The sequence below is a fragment of the Eubalaena glacialis genome, chromosome X, assembly GCF_028564815.1.
Source record: "Eubalaena glacialis isolate mEubGla1 chromosome X, mEubGla1.1.hap2.+ XY, whole genome shotgun sequence".
In the NCBI taxonomy this organism is placed as follows: domain Eukaryota; kingdom Metazoa; phylum Chordata; class Mammalia; order Artiodactyla; family Balaenidae; genus Eubalaena; species Eubalaena glacialis.
In genome coordinates, this window is record NC_083736.1 from 103,001,826 (window position 1) to 103,020,770 (window position 18,945).

Below are 18,945 nucleotides of genomic sequence, written 5' to 3' on the forward strand. Positions count from 1 at the left end.
CCTTGCCGTTTCATTTCCTTGGTTAGTGATGCTTTTTTGAGCGAGGAATTATTTACCCCTTCCCACGAATTCCTTTAAAAATATGGGATGTGACCAAAATAGTTCAGAACTAACCCTTTAGATGAGTTCCTGGGAGCCCGTGTGTGTTTGTCTCTTTCCTCCCTCACCTAACTCTACTTCCTGTCCTGGTCCCCTGGAGGGAGGGAAGAACCTTCCTCCACTTCAGACCCTTCGGGTTGATCCATAAGTGAGCTCTGCATGCACTGTCAAGGGGCAGTGATGAAGCTGTGGATGGAAAATAGGGCAAAGAAGGAGAAAGCAGACAAAAGGCAGAAGAGGAAAGGGGGGATCTTACGTGGAGAAGGCATTGTTCTGTTTCTCGCATCGGATCCCCTTGCAGTTGTTGGGCTCATCGATTGCTCTGGTCTCATAATAAAAGTAAAGCTGGTTCAATCCATTGGCAAAAGCCAGCAGTACCAGGCAGTAGATAAAGAGGAATTTGAGGATATCAAGCAGCATGCGCCCCAAAGAGATCTGCAGAGGCCCTAAGTGGGAGTTGGCTGTGAAGAGGGATATGAGACGCAACGAACTTAAAATGTTGGATATCGCAAAGAGAGCTTCTGCAATCAGAGTCGGGTGCCACATTTCCCATTCTTCCCTTGGACGAGAACCATTATACTGGAAGAAACAACAAGTGCACAAGATGAGAGGTAGAGCGAGCATTTAGAAAACTTTCCCCTCTTTCCTCCCTTCTGCACCCAAATAAAGCCACGAAAGTAAGCATCAAGCATTCATTGATACAACAGCTGCCCCCGTGGTTGGCACTATTTGTCTTTTTTTCCCACCCAATCAATACATGATGCTATTAACGCTCTTCCTCCCACTCTCATCGAAATATATACCCAGCACACAGATGTAGAAAAATGAATTTCAGAGCAATTATCTGGAGTAACCACCTGTAGTTTATCAACAGACATTTTTGAAGTGTGAGTTGACCAGATTGTTGGGAAGTGTCCCTGGAACAGAGCCACAGGTATGCCCAAATTACTCTGCTTCCTAATGAGATTTCACATCAACTTTCCTACCCAATCCCCCATTTTGTTCTGAGCACCGCAGACGACTTGTAGTTACTGAGGGACAAGCGACAGCTTCAGTGTCCTCAGTGTGCAGTGTTCATCTTGACTTCCCTGCTGACTGCAGTTTGGGGCTGATAGAGCATCCTTAGATGGTCACTACTCAGAGTTTTCTGCCAATACTCTTTTCTCCCATACTATTACAAACGGCACGTCAACCTTCCAGGTAGTAAATTTAGTACTGCCCGCACAGTGGTGTATGGATGTATTTTATTGTTCCTCTGACAGTCTTACAAGTTGCAATGTCCCTCTAGCACAAATGAAGAACCAGGGGGTTGAAGGAGGGGAAGAGCCAGGGTTTCTGGGGTTGGCTGCCCATTTTTCAGTCTTGCCTGAGCTTTCAGCTCCTGGAACATTAGAGGTCGCCTTGTGGAAAGATGGCTTCGACGTGAGACCTGAGCTCCAATTTGGGCTTTGTCGCTTAAAACTGCCTCTCTCTCTCTCTCTCAATTTCACCAGAGAATGAGGATAATATCTACTCCTACCCACTGCACATGTCTGTGATTATGTATCCATATGTGAACGTCTGTGTACTCCATAAGGGGAGGTGTTATGGAAATATAAGAAATTGCTTTTTACCTTCCCCAAGACAGAAGTAGATTTTGCCTGGAATTCAATCTGAAGCATATTGCCTTGAGCACTCATCTAAATATCACAATTTCTCAGGACTAAATGTAAACAACTTTCCTGAGAAAATGTTGCATCGAGGGCCAAATTATATTGTTAGCATTTCTAAAATGTTCTTCGCTTCCAACAACTGAGGAAACTGGTGTTGTTAAAATCATTGTGTGTATCCAATATTCTTCACTGTCAGAGGAGTTTGGAGAAAACTTGCTTCTGTTTCAAATAGACTTGGGGTGGCCAATTGGTTTTACACACTCTTGGCCAAATCTTGTATCTCTCTGTTTTTCTTTCTAAAGAAAACATTTGCTGCATCGTTGTGAGGGGTGGACATTGTTATGCCTGTTTTACGAGTGGAGGAGCTGAAATCCAGAGAGGCAGAGTGAGTTGCTTAAGGTCACGCAGCAAGTTGGTGGCAGAGCCAGGACCAAAACTCAGGTCTCTGCACACTCAGTCTAGCACTATTTCCGCTAAATATTACATATATGATAGTTGATATCACAGCACATATGTTAGATAGGCCTTTACAGGTTTGGTGGTCTATGTGAAAGATGCAGATTCTTTGCTGATAACAAAACAGACCTATATTGTAAAACTAGGTACTCTCAACTGGAACATGCATAGCTCATAATTTAGGGTTTTCTCTCTCCACAGGCACACCTGTAACCACAGGGAAGTCTTCTGCCCATGGGCTGGTGAGTTTGGATTTGCAGGCCAGTCAAAAGTGTGAAAGGTGATTCTCGTGGCAAATCTATGCTTTGCATGTATATTTTTGGAGAAAGATATAGAATATGATAGCAGGGAATAAACTTGGAGCTCGTTTAGCCTACGTAGAGGTCAGCAGACTTTTTCTGACAAGGGCCAGATAGTACATAGTTTTGGCTTTGTGGACTATATGGTCCCTGTGGCAACTACTCAACTCTTTCCTTCTAGAACTAACAGGCAATACATAAACAGATGCGGCACTGGCCCCAATTTGGCCTGCAGATCATAGTTTGCTGACCCCTGATCAAACGCAAATGGTTTTCAAATTGCGTTCCTTCAGGCCTGAGGGTTCAGTGGAAGCACCTGGTGGCTACTGTGGAAACCAAAGAGGTGGCCTGCAAGATTCATTCCTCGATTCAAATTCATTCCTTTGAGCTCCTTAATATATTGAAGTTCTGCATAAGTTTTAATTTCAAGATGTGGTTCCATGGAAAACAATTCAAAGCTTGAAATCCATTGATCTAGTCCAGTTTTATTTTTCAGAGGCAGTGTCTGAGGCTCAGAGAGGTAGAAGGATGGCCTGTGGTAATCCAGCTAATCGAGCTCATAAATATCAGAGCAGGGATTACATTTACGTTTCCTGACTCTTGAGTTAGTGATATTGGGAGGCAGGTGATTTTTCTTATATTCTTTGTGGTGGAATGCAGCTTGAAAATTGGCCTCTACGCTTTTCAAAGGGGGGTGAACTCAAAAGCAAAATAATGTGAGGTGGAGTATATATACTGTTGACTAGTTTTTCACTCTAATGAAGGATCTTCTTAAGGCCAGTTTATGCCATGGTGCTTCTGTACTGCCTCAGTACAATGGTGATCTGAAATTTTTTAAAGGGCCTGGGGACCAGCCCTGTGTCTTTACCTCATAGAGGTTGGCTCAGCCTACTTGGAGAAGTTCATTTCAGACTGGTGTGCCTCTGTGCAAGAGTGGACCAGACTGCCCATTGATAATTTCTCAATGAAAATCCAGTCTGCATGTGGAATGTCTTGCTTTGTAAATTCTCCTTTCTTGAGAAGGACTCCAACTTCTTGGCAAATGTCTTTTTTTGGGTTAAATGTCAGTTGAGGGGCATTTACTCAGCTTAGTAGAGCTGATTTATCCTTACAGTCTATGGTGGGGAAGTATCTGGTCCTTGGAAAGCTTGCCAGTGAAATTGGACAGGTTATGTGATTAACTAATGTTGGGCATCTGTTGACACATTTTCACATCCCCAAGGGTTAATCCTTTTGATCATTTATTCTAAACGTTCCTGTTTAAGCAGAACCCACCAATTTCTAGATTGATAATTTATTGTCCCTCCAGGATATAAATACCCCTGCCAAAGGAAGAAATTTTTTTTTTTAGGCAAACAGTGTTACTTAGTCAGCAGAGTGCCAGAATGACATGGATTTCATCCAGGCACATTAACCAGAGATTCAAACATTTTCCTTACCAGCTTTTTCTTGTAACGAAGTTGTAAGTATGTGTTAAACGATCACCACAAGTGAAAGCATACTCTTAGGCTTTCAAAAATGTTTCAGGACTGCATTCAATATTCACGCTCCATGTAACTAACTCCAAAGGTCTTAAAATTTATGCAATATGCATATTAGGGATATAAAAATAAACTAAGTTGGCGATTTGGGGGACAGCCATATTCCCATTCTAAAACTCCTTCATGTGGGATTTAGTGCCAAAAAGCATGACTGACTAGACAATCTTGGAGATGGAATTGTCAGCCTTTCTCACGCTGGAGCAGTTCAATTCAGGGTATAGGGAGCACAGCCATTCCATTATCTAATGAGCACCAAACTCGAACTCAGAGCCTGTGACCACCCAGCATAAGGTGTTGGACATGAAGCTATTTTTCAGGATAATTCAGGCTGTACCTTGTGCAGGGACAACATCAAGGTGGGATGTGTGTGTGTGTGCGTGTGCGTGTGTGTTATCTAGATTCGTAGAGAGACATAGATTGGGTGATACTCGAAAGGCAGGATTCATAACAGCTTGAATGATCATCCTGGTGGTGGAAGTGATGTGATTCTAGGGCTCTGCTCCCTATCCTATGAAGAACACTTGAGGGAAGTGTGAATATTTAGCTCTGAGAAGAGACAACTCAGCGGGTTAGGGAGAGATGACTTCATATTGGAAGCAATTTATGGAGAAGGAACAGCCTTGTTCTGTTTGACCCTACAGGGAGGAAGGATTACTAATGGATGTGTCACAGGGAGAATACTATTAGAAAAATACAAAGTAGCGCTTTTTAATGAAGTGACAAGTATTGAGAGAGGCTTCTGGAAATTCAGTGACTTTCCTAGTCTCTGCCCTGTGCAAGCATCAGTGGGCCATCTTCTTGGCGAGGACATTGTAGAGAGGACGTAAACGCTAACTGAGATGGGTGACTGTCAGAGTTGAAGAAGCTAAGAATTCATTTGCAAATTGCTCCATTCTCCACTTTCTTTGGTTAGGTGGACACTGCTTACAAAGCACTGAAAGAATGTCTGTTTTATGGTACTTTTCCGCATGGACTGAACTGTCATCAGCACTTTCCTTCTAAACTTTTTTTTTTTTTAATAAATTTATTTATTTATTTATTTATTTTTGGCTGTGTTGGGTTTTCATTTCTGTGCGTGGGCTTTCTCTAGTTATGGTGAGCGGGGGCTACTCTTCATCGCGGTGCGCGGGCTTCTCATTGTCGTGGCTTCTCTTGTTGCAGAGCATGGGCTCTAGACGCGCAGGCTCAGTAGTTGTGCCTCACGGGCTTAGTTGCTCCGCGGCATGTGGGATCTTCCCAGACCAGGGCTCGAACCCGTGTCCCCTGCATTGGCAGGCAGATTCTTAACCACTGCGCCACCAGGGAAGCCCCCTCCTAAACTTTTTATGCTCCCACAGCTAAAGCTTAATGTAACCAAAATCATTGTTTAAGAAAAATGGCGAACATTCCAAGTTACCTTGACATAGGCCACGATCTTCAAGGAAATAGTTGCCAGGTAGAGTGAGTTCATTGCAAAATCCATCAGGTTCCACCAATCATGGATGTATTCAGTAAATCCACCATCCCACATTTCCTTAATCTCCCCCCAAATGAAACCTGAAGAATGGAGGCAAAAGGTTTATTTCTTCACAGCGTCAGACTAGACATCATAGCAGGATTCCCCCAAATGAAGAAAGAGGAAATCAATGAATGAATTGGAGGTCAGTAGAGCCCCTAGAAATAGTAATAACTTTCTTCTTTCTTTACTACCTCACCTCCCTCTCTTGAACTTGCCAAGGATAGGCTTTACCTAAAGATGCCTATATGTTATAATTTTCTGGATACTACTCACTTTTACATTGTTATCACAGTTACTGGAATGCTGTTGCAATTCAGGGCGTCTGATTCTACCCTCTTCCCATTTTAGAGTAGGGGTAATTTCATCAATGAATTATTTAGGTCAATATTATCCCATAGTCCTTAGTTTCCACTATGTGCTAGAGGGAAAGCTTCTCAATGAGTTTTGAGGTGAGCAAGCTGGCCATGGTCCAAAGTACTGGATGTTGGGACTGAAGCTAGGCTATGGGGCCCAGAATAATTTAGAATCCTCTCTTCTCCTCTCTCCTCTCATTGCGTGTGGGTTTCATGGAATTCTGCCTGATGGCATAGATGTTTCTTTAGCCTTGGAATGTGGAAAGCAGTAAAAGGTATGGCTGTGGTTTAAAGCAGTGAGTCTCAGACTTTAAAGTACGTGTGAATCGAGCGGGGATCATGCAGATTCTGATTCCACAGACCCAGGGTGAGACTTGAGATTCTGCATGTCTCACAGGTTCCCAGATGATGCTGACATTGCTGGTTTGGGGACCACAGTTCGAGCAGCAAGGACTTGGAGGATGGCAATGCATTGGAGGGTCCAATGCAATGGAATTATGCCTGGAGGCTTCTGGTAAGGCTGCTTTAACCATGAATTGTATGAATTTCCCAAGGTTTCCCTCCTGGTTGTGAAATCAGTATCCAAATAGGATGTGGACCCTGAATAAGTACTGGGATTGTGTGGAGTAGTCGCAAGAAAGCAGTAGATCCAAGTGCCACCCCTCCCCCCCAACCTCAGTTATGGGAAAGAAGGCATTGAATAGACTGATCCGCACTTGCCCTGCCTAGCTTACCTGAGCCTGTCCTGACTTAACACTTGGCTTTCCCTCTAAGTCAACTGACGGACAACTTCCTTGTCCTTGATGACGTTACGTTAGCTGAAACAAGCCTTGGGGACACTGTCAATCTCACGGTGAACCCTGTGGTGCTGAGCGGCCAGGGCCTGGGGAAGAAGGAACCACATTTCTGACACTCCCAACAAAGGACTACCCCACTGCACAGAGGGAAGGTGCCCTAGTTCAGGGCCAGCCCAACTGCCTATTCCAGTAGTTTCTTTAGACAGGACCAGCAGGCAGTCTGGCCATAGCTCCTGGTCTCTTTGACTCACCGAGAACCCAAGGCAATATCATCCATTCCACTACAGTCGGGGGAGGCCCCTGCACATGGAGGTCCGTCCTGATGATGTGCTGAGAAGCCAGGAGAAGCATGAAGAGGAAGGTCAGATATGATGCTGTGTGGCAGATAAACTTGATAAAGGGTTTCTTGATGAACAGCCCAAGGTTGCTCCTGGGTGAGATCAGATAAGCAATAGACAGCATGGGAAACAGGAACCCAATGGTCATGCACGTCAGGAGCTTGACTACCCAGTGTTTCCGCCGCCATCCAGGGAAGCCATCGTACCACAGAGTGGCAAGCAACTGTTGGCAGTTGGGCTGGGCCACAAACTGGGAAAAGAAGAGAACAAGTCAGGCATCTGGGATGTCCAGGTGGAAGTCTACATTCATAATAGCTCTCCTAGTTTACAGCCAGCTGCACGGCCAATCCCCAGAGGAGGCCTGATCTCCAGGCTCCCATGCATGGGTCTAACCTCAGAGACAGCTCTACATGTCAAGCTAGGAGACTAGATCTTCCTTAGGGTTGATTATTTGTTTCATACATTAAACAAAATCAATCACTCTGGTTTGTGCTTTGGCATGGCCCCCTATTCCCCCTCCCACTGTGTTAGAGAGATGCTTCCCCGAACCTGGCTCTGCATCAGAATCATCCAGGGAACATGAAAAGAAATCCCAATTCCCAAGTCACACCACAGGCTGACTAAATGAGCCTCCCTGGGGAGTAGAGCCTGGGCAGCTGTTTTACAAAGTTCTCCTGGGAATGTATATGCCTCTTAGCAGAGAATCATGGGGATGTTTCATTTCAAATGGATTCACTTTTACTCATTCCCCTAGCTTACATGAGGTCATCAACAAATGTGTACTTTGGGCAAACACAAACTGGCAGCAAATAAGCTCATGCCTGTGGCTGTGGTTTGGAATGGAAATGAGTTCCCTTTTTGATGTTTTCTTTTTTCCCTTTTGGTTCTGAGCACCTCTTGGTTGGCTAGCAAAGAATCAGGTTGCTACTTTGCCATTTATTTAACACGCTCTCTAGTCTAGACATGCAAAGGAGGCAAAGCTATTTGGGGGCCAATATTATAAGACAGTATCTAACTCAGCTGGGATTTTACTTAAAGGCAATCTACAAAGTGTCAGTGATTAATAGTTAAGAGATCATCAGCATTGCAAGTCACCCTCCGGCTGCTACTTCCTGGTAAGCAACTCAATAGGGAGCTTAACTGTCAGCAATGATTTTAAATATTGCCTCTATCTGATTACTCCAGCTTCCCATGGGAAAGGTTAAACAGCACTGCACCATACAGCTTACTAGTACAAAGGAAATAAAATTCTTCCATCATTTACCTAACACCCAAGGTAAACTAGCCCAATTTTACTGTCAGTATATCTGTGAAGGTCACTAGCTTCCCACCAAAACCATTCTTCTCTTCCTTGAGCACAGGCTGGACTACATCTCCCAGGATCCCTTGCAGTGAGGCGCAGCCACATGACCAAGTTCTCAATAATGGAATGTGAGGAGAAATGATGAGTGGCACCTCTAGGCCTGGACTATATATGTCCCCCATGTGTGCTCCTCCATGTTCTCTCCCCCTTCTTGCTGAGTGGGGTGTGGTAACTTAGGGTGGCCTAGGGGCTTCTGTCAGGCCGTGTCCTTCAGTGACCATGTGGAGGAGAACTATCTCGTTGACCAAGAATATGTGTCTTGGACAGTTACATGACTGAGATAATTCTATTGTGTTTGAGCCATTATCCATTTTAGGGACTAGCCTACCCTAAAGCAGTTTACTATTACTAGGTGACAAAAAAAAAAAAAAAAAGCTCTAACGTCTTTTTATCATGTGATCTCATTTTCTCCAAAGATGTTCACGATCCCCCTTATGTCCTCACATCTCCTTTTCACACATTTACACACAAAAAGACAAAATCCTACACAGTCCCTTTCTACTCTTCTTGGCGTTATAGCTTATGCCAAAGGCTGGGACGAAAAGGTCCTAGAAAAAAAAAGTATAGAAAAGTAGAAGGGTAAAGCGAAATATTTGGATGCAATGGGAGAAGCACTGGGAACACACAGTCTAGTGAGGGAGACACATATATAAAAAGGCAGTTATGAAATAGCCTGGTAAGGGCATAGAAATGGATAGGAAAACAAGGCATAATGGGAGCACAAAGGAAGGGCAAATTTGGACTGCTCTGCAAAGGCTTCCTGGAGCAGGTGAGACCTGAGTGGAGCATTAGAGGATGTGTAGAAGCTGGCTAGGTGGAGTGAAGGAGACGGGAAGAGAGTAAACAGCCAAAGTAGCGGGGATAACATGACTAAAGGCATGGAGGTGAAAAAGAGCAGGACTGGTATGGGGAGGTACAGCAGTCTGGGGAGACGGCTGCTTGAGCTGCAAGGCTGTGGATGGCAAGAGGTGAGGCTGGAGAGGTAGGCAGGGGTCACAGAAGATCAAAATGATAGTCTCTGGCACAGTTGTGGCAGTCAGTCTTTGGAAAGTAACTTGTAAAGCATTTACCATATCCTGAATTTGCACTCTTTGCAGACTTGTGCACATATACTCCGCTTTCAGAATAGTTTTGCAAATTGTACACAAACAAACAAAAAGGGTGGAAGCTTTTTAATAAAGAAATTGCATTTATAAATGATCTGTATTAGAATATAAAAATCTCCAATTAGAGTCAATTACTACCCGTGTTGTACAACAGATACCTTCTATTTTAGTCGCTAATAAAGGGCTACACAACTCAAAAAAAAAAAAATGATAGTCTTTGGCCATTATAAATAGTATGACTCATTTTAAGAGCAATGAGAAGCCATAAATGATAGGTTTGTGTGTGTGTGTGTGTGTGTGTGTGTGTGTGTGTGTGTGTGTGTGTGTGTAGAGCAGTATAGTAGAGTAGTTAAGACTATAGACACTTGAGCTAGATTGCACTGGTTCTCTCTGTTCTTCAAGGTCTTCATCTAAAGAATGGAGTTAATAACAGCATCTGCCATATAGGATTCATGTGAGGATTAAGATCAGTTACTATACATGAAGCACTTAGAACTATGTCTAGCACATAGTAAGGGATCATTAAATCTTAGCTGCATATATCATTATGCATGTGCCAGAATCAGATTTAGACATTAGAAAGATCCGTATGGTTACTGAGTAGAAAACGGATTGGGGGCAGAGGGTGGGCAAAACTAGGGGCAGGAAGACCAGTTAGAAAGCTGTTGTCAATGTTGTACAAAATGATCGTGACTCAGACTAAAGTAATGGCAGTGGAAATGAAGAGATGTGCTCAGATTCAAAATATAGTGAGGAGGTAGAATTGGCAGCATGTGGTGATGGGTGGGAAGTGAAGTAATATATAGGGTGAGAGGGTAAAAGGGAGGGAGGCTTCTCTTTTGGGTGAATTGGTGGACAGTAGTGCCATTAATCGAGAGTGGGAACACTGAAGCTGGAACAAGTTTATGGAGATGCATGCATTTTTATACCTGCTGAGTTAGATTTGTCTGTGGGACACCTAAATGGAGATATCCAGACTGTAGTACTGGTGTTACACAGCAGGAGTCAGCAAACTTTTTCTGTAAAGGGCCAGATTGTAAATATTCGGGACTTTGCAGACCATATTGTCCCTTTTGCAAAGACTCAACTCAGCTGTTTCAGCACAAACTCAGCGATACATAATATGTAAATGAATGGGTGTAGTTGTGTGCCAATAAAACTTTATTCACAAAACAGGCAGCAATTTGCAGTTTGCTGTTCTACAGTATTGTCCCCCAGCTGCTGCCAGAACCAGATATTTGGACCACTTTGCCATGGTCTTTATGGTCTCCTAGGACTTCTTTTCCTTGTGTATCCCCAATAACTCTGACCCAAGAAATCACTCTCCCCTAAAGCAAAAATGCAGATGTGAAACTTCTTTTAATAGTGGATATGACCATGCAACCTTTATTTTCAATGCCTCTGCTCTGATTTTCAATTTGGCTGAACATAATAATTTTAAAGTTGAACAGGTTTTTATTTTCTATTTTTATATCTGACAAGAGTAGTATAGGGTGGTATGGACTCTGGCAGAACAAACTGCAATTAGAATATTGTAAAACAAACTTGTCTTAAGCCACCATGTAGTATCTAATCCAAACACATCTGTGAGCTTTGAAAGCACAATCCTAATTCCTGCTTGCATATTGAAGTTCCAATTTGAGTTTATTTAACCAATCTCTAGTTGATTTCGAGAATGCCTCACAAAGAGGGACTGCAGGAAAAACAGCAGTGCCTATGTGTTGTATGCTTGATTGCACTGTAAAGGCCAAACTGTACAGAGCCTAGAGCAATAGTTTTTAGTTTTGATGAAGTCCATTTTATGTTTTCTTTTGTTGCTTGTGCTGTTGCAGCCACATATAAGAAACCATCACTCAATCCAAGGTCACAAAGATTTACACCTATGTGTTTGTCTCTGAGTCTGATAGCTTTACCTCTTATACTTAGGTCTTTGATCCATTTTAAATTAAGTTTTGCGTATTGTATGAGGAAGGGGTCCAACTTCATTTATTTGCCTGTGGATATTCACTTGTCCTGAGGCAGGAGATAGATGGGCCCCAGGCTGAGCAGCTAGAGTCTGTCCCCTGTGGACAGATACTCCAAGACAAAGATAATAGCAGGAGCAAGGAGGAGCTAAGCCCTGCCCAGATAACAGATAAAGAGACCACATATTTCTCAATCTCTAGGTCAAGGAGACCTTCCCAACTACACGTGCGCAGAAAGGCTCCTTGGGGGGTCAAAAAGGGAGGAGGCGCCACCCCATAGTAAGTGATGTCAACCTACCCATAGGCCTCTTCGCTAGAATCCATCTTGGTTAAGAGGTGTGCTCGCACACAGGGGAGAACCCTGAGATAAACCAAATACAGACTCAGAGCCAGGCAAAGTGAGGTGATTGGCCACAGGAAACCCGGAAGAAATGCCCCACATAAGTGATTCAAATTACCACGCGGTGTAACTCTGTCTCTGAGCCTGCCCGTGTGAGTCTATTCACACGTACTCTTTTTCCTCCTGATAAACACTTGTTTCACCACTTTCCGTCTCTTTGTGGAAATTCATTTCTGCAAAGCCGACAGGCCAGGGCCTTGTCACTGGCTACTGTCCCTGATGGTCTAATGATTGGATTCAGTGTTCTCACTGCTGAGGCCTGACTTCAATCTCTGGCTGGGGAATCGAAATCCTGCTTCAAGCCAGTGCAGGCCGAGGCCACCCAAGATCAGTCCCAGCACCATTTTTTGAAAAGACTACTATTTCCCCATTAAATCGTTTCGGTACCCTGGCTGAAAATCAACTAACCATAAATGTAAGGGTTTATTTTTGGATTCTTAATTCTATTGCACTTATCAATAAGTGTATCCTTATGCCAGTACCCCACTGTCTTGATTACAGTAGCTCCGTAGTAACTTTTGAAATCGAGAAGCACGAATCTTCTAAATTCTTCGCTCTTTTTCAAAATTGTTTTGGCTATTCTGCCTCCATTGCATTTCATGTGAATTTTATGATCTTCTTGTCAATTTATGCAAAAAAGGAACCTGGGTTTTTAATAGCGATTGCCTTGAACCTGTAGAACAATTTGGGAAGTTTTGCCTTCAGTATATGTAGGGGGTGAAGTCTGATAGGTAAGTCAAGTCCCTTAGGAGTTGCAACTAGGAGCTATTCTTTTTTTTTTTTTAAACATCTTTATTGGAGTATAATTGCTTTACAATGGTGTGTTAGTTTCTGCTTTATAACCAAGTGAATCAGTTATACATATACATATGTTCCCATATTCTTAACATAGTCAGATGATTAACTACCATACAATGAGCTCTTACAGTGTGCCAGACACTGTACCAGATTTTCACACAGATCATCTCACAGCAACCCTAAAGGCAGATATCAGTATCATACTCATTTTATAGACGATGAGACTGAACCCAAGCTCACATTCTTGGTAAGTAGTGGAGCCAGGACGGGAGCCCTAGCTTGGCTGACCATAGACTAAGCTCTTAAACACTGTACTCTATCAATCTCTGGATGGTATGAGCTGAGGCCCGCAGAAAGCTGAATTTTCCAGTATCTTCCCCATTGGCCTTGCCACAGTGATTGAAATGCCCACATCATTTGTTGCTTTGGGTTAAGGCCTTGAAGTTATATTCATGTTTGTAGGAAGTGGTAATATGTAAAACTACTAACTACCCTTAACAATTTAAAGTGAGTACCTCATATCAGCCAGTTATCTAGCTATAAGGGACCTACCTGCCAGCTGTCTAAATAATCACCTGACTTTAGTGCCTGATTCCCATGCTGAACCCAAGGCAGAACAGAATCTGACTTGCTCATAGCCAAGGGGATGCAAGGTCCACGTGATTCAGTTCAGGCATTTTAACAAGTAGCTCTGTACACGTGCTGTGCCCGGTTCTGTGTGGCGCACAAGGGGAGAGGGTCCCAACAAGAGAGAGTGACAGTGATTCTGCCTGCAGGATCCCACTGAGAGGCCAGCCAAACTCACGTGAAAGAAGTAATGGGACGATAAGGTTTGTGTTCAGACTCCTGCACAAGCGCTACAGATGGTAAAGGTGTCAGGTTCCCAGATGGCTGGCTCTCAACAGACCAGTGAAGGCCACTCCCCTCCAAATCCAGAGATTATTTTGCCAAGTAAGGACATGAAAAAAAAAAAAACAACAAAACCTATGCCCCTTTGATCTTCTGTTACCACCATTTTATAAAAAGAAAAGTCAGAATAAAGTCTAGTCATTCAAATTAGATCCATTTAGCGTTAGGAAAAGCTCATGACTTTGTTATGAGGCACCACAACGTAGGCACTCAGGGCATTCAGAGACAGGACAAATCAGCAGGCACTTAGAGTCATAAGGAAAGGCTACAGAAAATTATTAAATCAGAGAACATCACTTCCTTTTGGAAGCCTTCCCTGATTGCCCCAGCCAGAGGCAATCCCTCCTTCTTGAGCCCAGACCACCTTGCTTCTTCCTTGTGGTATCACTTAGAGCTTACCTCATGTTACATTTATACCTAGAACCCTTGACTTGGCCTTCTTACAACGGTAAGCTTCTGAAGGGGAGGAACAATCGTGTATGTTATGTAACATTTCACATCCCAGAGGCTTTACAGGCATTTACTATATTCGTTAAAGTGAGAAAATTTCCTCTCTGCCTCCCTGCTAAACTTCAGACCTAAATGTTCAACTGCCCAGTGGGCATTTCAAATGCATAACCCAAACAGAACTCTTTTCCCCCAAAGTACCCCCAACACACACACACACGTTTCTCTTTTCACCTCACATTCTGTGTGCTCTCAAGGCATTAGTAGTAGTCATAACAGTCACAGATTAGATGTATACAGAACTTCCTTTGTTTTGGATACTTTTAAAAGCATTTTCTACATATTGACTAAGCCCAGGAGGTTGGTACTATATTTACACCCATTTTACAGATGAGAAAATTGAGGCTCAGAGAGGTTAAATAGTAACAACAACAACAATTAACATCTGAGTGCCTACTATGTGTCAAGCACTGTAGTTAGAGCTCGTTTAAGAGTAGTGGGCTAGAGACAGACTTCCCTGGTTATTGATTGAGTCCCCACTCTGAGGAGGTAATGGAAAATGAGGGAAAGTCCCCTGCTAGGAGCAGAGGATGTGGGGTGGGGGGTGGGCTCTTGAGAAGTAAGCCAGGCTATGAGGCAGAGAAAAAAGCCAGTAGCAGTGAACCTTTAGTGGTTCCATTAGGAACAGGCAATGGTCAGAGGAGAAAAGTCTTTCTTAACTCCCACCATCTACCGTGTCGCCTGCCATGGAGGCTGTCAGCAAGAAAAAAATTAGATCAGGATCAAAGAAGTCAGTCCCACGTTGTGTCACCTAACTGGTTATTGTCAGATGATTTTAAATTGTTGGGTGTGTACGAAAGTGCAATAGGTGAGGCTGGAAGGAAGGTCACCTTGACATATGTTTCACATTCAGGGGTTTGGAAGGCAGTCTGGGCCTGTTGTTCTCTGAAGTAATTGGCAGTGAGTTATCTTTGTGTTTCCTAAAAGGGATCAGCTGACTTCAAGCCGGGGGATCCACAGCTGCAAACACTTCTTCCTTTAGTTCATTTCGAGGAAAAGAAAATCTAAAAGGTGAGAATGAGTGGCTCCCCCCGCCCCAGGGGAGACGATTAGGCTTGGGAAGAAAAATCAAGTTCCTGGCTATGGCAGGATCTGAGAAAAAGGGCCTTCCTCGGTGGTTTGAAAAAGTCTACTGATCTTCAAGAATCTTCCGCTCCCTCAGCAAATGGCTGCACATTGGAATAGGCCCAACTTTCATTGCCTCAGATGTCAGTTCTTCAGAAAATAGTCTAGTTGTGTATAAAAGTGTATTTAAAAAGCCAGCAGAAATGACCCGAGATAGAACGACTTTTGTTGGTTTGTTTTGTAGTTGCCAATCAAGCTGGGCTCCGTTGAGGAGAAAAAATGCTCAAAAAGGAAATCGGTAGCAATGCAAGATTTCCCAAAGAGGGAGAAACGTTCAAAACACCTTCCTTCCCTCACCATTGCAGGAGCTTGCTGAGCTATCCTTTCATTAAGTGGTTCTGCTTTTTTACCACTGCAGCAGAAATTTGAGACGAAGAATGAGGTTTTGGCAAGTAGTTTAGTCCCAGATTATGATGCGAAGTAGCCCCTACATTTTACATGTAGTCTCTGTCTAACACAATTTGCTATTTATCTGTTCAGATCACTAATCCATGGTGATATTTTTTTTCTGAAAGAAAGGAGATGTGTGCTTACCCAGGGGTTACGGAGACATTTGGGACTCAGCTGGCTGTCGTTGCACTTAGCTAGTCAACTTGGTTCCCGAGCTGGGCTGCCAATAGCAATGGCAACACAGGTGCAGACGCACAAAATAAGTCAACTGGCAGTCATACCTCTAATTTCAAACTACAGCTAAACTTCACTAATTTGAACTAAATGGAGGAAAGTGAGCTAGATGCTGAAAACTCTGTTTTAGAACACATTTTAAAAATATATAATTTTCCATTTGCAAGTATACACAGCAGTCAGAATTAGCTAAATGGGATTTCCTGGCAGCTGTTATAATTCTCCTGTGTTGGAGGTAAGGGGCTCTGAAAGCATCTAGTGCTCTGGAATTAAGTCCAATGCAATGGCTTGTTCTAGCCATGAGATGGCAGCAGAGGGTGATGGGTGCTCCTTCCTACTCCAAAGAGGGAAGTTCTAGAAGGGGAGCCTGCATGGGAAAACGGCTCACCTGGGAGGGAGCAAGTGACCTAGTGTGTCAGGGCAGTTGATGAAGAGAGCCTGGAAACCCACTAAAAACCAAATACGAAGTCAGACAGTACTGCATAGTGCAGGGAACTCTACTCAATAATCTGTAATGACCTATATGGGAAAAGAATCTAAAAAAGAGTAGATATGTGTATATGTATAACTGATTCACTTTGCTGTACACCTGAAACTAACACAACATTGTAAATCAACTATACTCCAAAAAAAAAAAATCAGACAGGATGTGGTTGGGGGTCAGCTGGGAGTTGCGATCCTACTGGTTTAAATCAAGAGGCTGGAAGGGGAAATACCTCAAGGAATAAAAATATCAAAGCATAGAGCACTAAACCATTGTGAGAATTAGATGAGGAAACATTCAATAATGTTAGCTATTTTCAACATTATGGCTATTGTTATTATCATGAGGTGCAGAACTGTTGCTTCTTGGATGGATAGTCTTGAAGTGACTATATATGTGACCTGACACAGTCTTTGCCTAGACAGTTGGCACACATCAGCACTGCTTCCATGATCAGCTCCTCTGAATGTTCTGAGGGTGTGTTCTGTTATGCCAGTTACTGACTTGGAATTCTGGAAAGGAGACTGATGGTGGCGGTAGCAGGGTTAGGGATGGGGAGGTGGGGAGGAAGAGTGCATTGGAGAAGTACATCCAGCTGGAGTCAGTACCGTCCTCATTGTATAGTCAGATCCTATAAATACCTCTAACAAATTCCAGAATGAAAACTGGATTGTTATGCAAGGCATCTTAGAGGACGAGAGACAGCTTGGTAGGTAAAGGAGAGAATTTTTCATTGAGAAAGACTGGCAAGTCAGGATCGCAGGAAGGATGGCTTTTTCGGGGCTGGCTAACAAGCTAAGGTATCTCAGGAGGTTCTTTAAAGCCACGATGGAAGATTCCAAGAGTATGGTTTTGGCTCAAAGCAAAAAAAACTTGCTCCGAGTGGCTTTCACTGGGTGATTATTCAGGAGCAAGGCTTAGAGAGACCAACGGAGCTTGGCTCCTGTGTGCTTAATGTAACCCCCCCATACTCCTACACCTCCCCTCCCCCCCTTTCTCTCTCCCTCTCTCTCTCACACACACACACACACACACACACACACACACACACACGCAGGCGCGCTCACATGGGCAAAGAAAACATGAGTCCTCAATGCTTTGAGGGCTTTTAGGAAGTCACTTTCCTTCTGCTTCCAGGAAGTACCACTCCAAAACCAGTTCAATCAAGCCAGCAACATTTTCTGAGCACCTACTCTGTGCCAGACATGACTCCAGTGACCAGAATCTCATTCCTGAAGGAAACACCTAGCAAATAATGACAAAATCATATTCCTGCCCTCCCTTGAAACCACGAGACTCTCACTAATGACTAAAATAGGAATGTAAACTCAAAAAAGAACAAGGTTTGTGTAGCTGATGGGAGCATAGAATTAGCTGGCATTCTGAGGGAGTAATTATTGCTGCCGACTATCAAGACTATTGGAGCCTGGTGGCTTAATTTTAAAGAGAGCGGTACCTATCCTAACCCATTTCCTTTCTCCTTCCTTCTAGGGGCCAGCCTTATGGTGGGCTTTTAATCATGACTTAATGCGCACTCTACTATGTGCCAGGTACTTTGTATTTTTGTTCATTCCTTTAATCCTTATTCCTCATGATGACTGTATGAAGGAGGTATTATTACTGTTCTACAGATGAAGAATCTGAGCCACAGAGAGACTGAAGAACAAGTCTTGAGCCCAGGTCTGTGTACACCACTGATGCTTTAACCCAGGGGCCATCAAACTGGGGGCCAAATGGAGCCTGTTTCCTGCTTGCGTAAATAAAGTTTTATTGCAATACAGCCACGCTTATTTTTTACATTGGCAGAGTTGAGTAATTACAACAGAGACCTATGACCTATGCTGCCTAAAATATTTGCTATCTGGCCCTTTACAGAAAAAGTTTGCTAACCTGCGGCTCTAACCATCATACAACACAGTCTCCGGTATGTAGACTTTGGAGTTAGAGCTGAGGTCAGACTCTGGCTTGGCCATGTATTCACAGTGTGCCCTTGGACAAGTCCTTTTAATTCTCAGTTTCCTTATCTGTAAATGGGAATAATAATATTGCCTGTCTCCTAGGATTGTTGTGAGGATTAAATGAGATACTCCACATGAAAAGTCATTAACACAGTGTCTGGATGCCTTGCACATAGTCAATTCTTTAAAAAGTGGTAGCTGGATTATTTGGAGTATTAATGACAACAGATAGACAAAAGTTAGCTCTGTGCTAGGCACAGAGTGAGTGTTCACTTAAATACCAAATAGTCGTACTTGTCTTATTCTTGCTGATTTGCTAGGGCTTTGGAATGCTGAAAAAAGACTGAAGTTTAGAGCTGGAGGTAGAGGTGTGGGAATCAGCAGGGCAGTGAACATAGTGGTTTTGGCCTAGAGGGGAGTTGACAGCAGAGGATTTACTCTGGAACAAGCTGTTTAATGCTTTAAGCCTAAATAAGCTTGAACCGTATTATATGACAGAAGCAAGGTGTGTGTGTGTGTGTGTGTGTGTAGTGTGTATGTGAGTGTGTGAGAGAGAGAGAGAGAGACAGAAAGCAAATCCCAACTCTGTGAATTTTTTTTCTCGTACCTTCAAAACCTCTCTCCCTGTGTTACACCTGAATGAACTCTAATTCCATTCTTTGAAAAATTTAAAG

General features: G+C 43.3%; 1 protein-coding gene across 1 annotated transcript in view; it reads right to left on the minus strand.

Annotated features, from left to right (window-relative positions):
* TRPC5 (transient receptor potential cation channel subfamily C member 5) overlaps nt 1-18,945 on the minus strand; it is a 129,384-nt gene that overhangs the window by 44,312 nt on the left and 66,127 nt on the right. Inside the window, exons 3-5 of the mRNA XM_061177891.1 lie at nt 6,947-7,283; nt 5,444-5,583; nt 356-678 (exon numbers count right to left, since the gene is read on the minus strand). Of these exons, the coding sequence (XP_061033874.1) occupies nt 356-678; nt 5,444-5,583; nt 6,947-7,283 (800 nt within the window). The remainder of the gene's footprint in view (nt 1-355; nt 679-5,443; nt 5,584-6,946; nt 7,284-18,945) is intronic.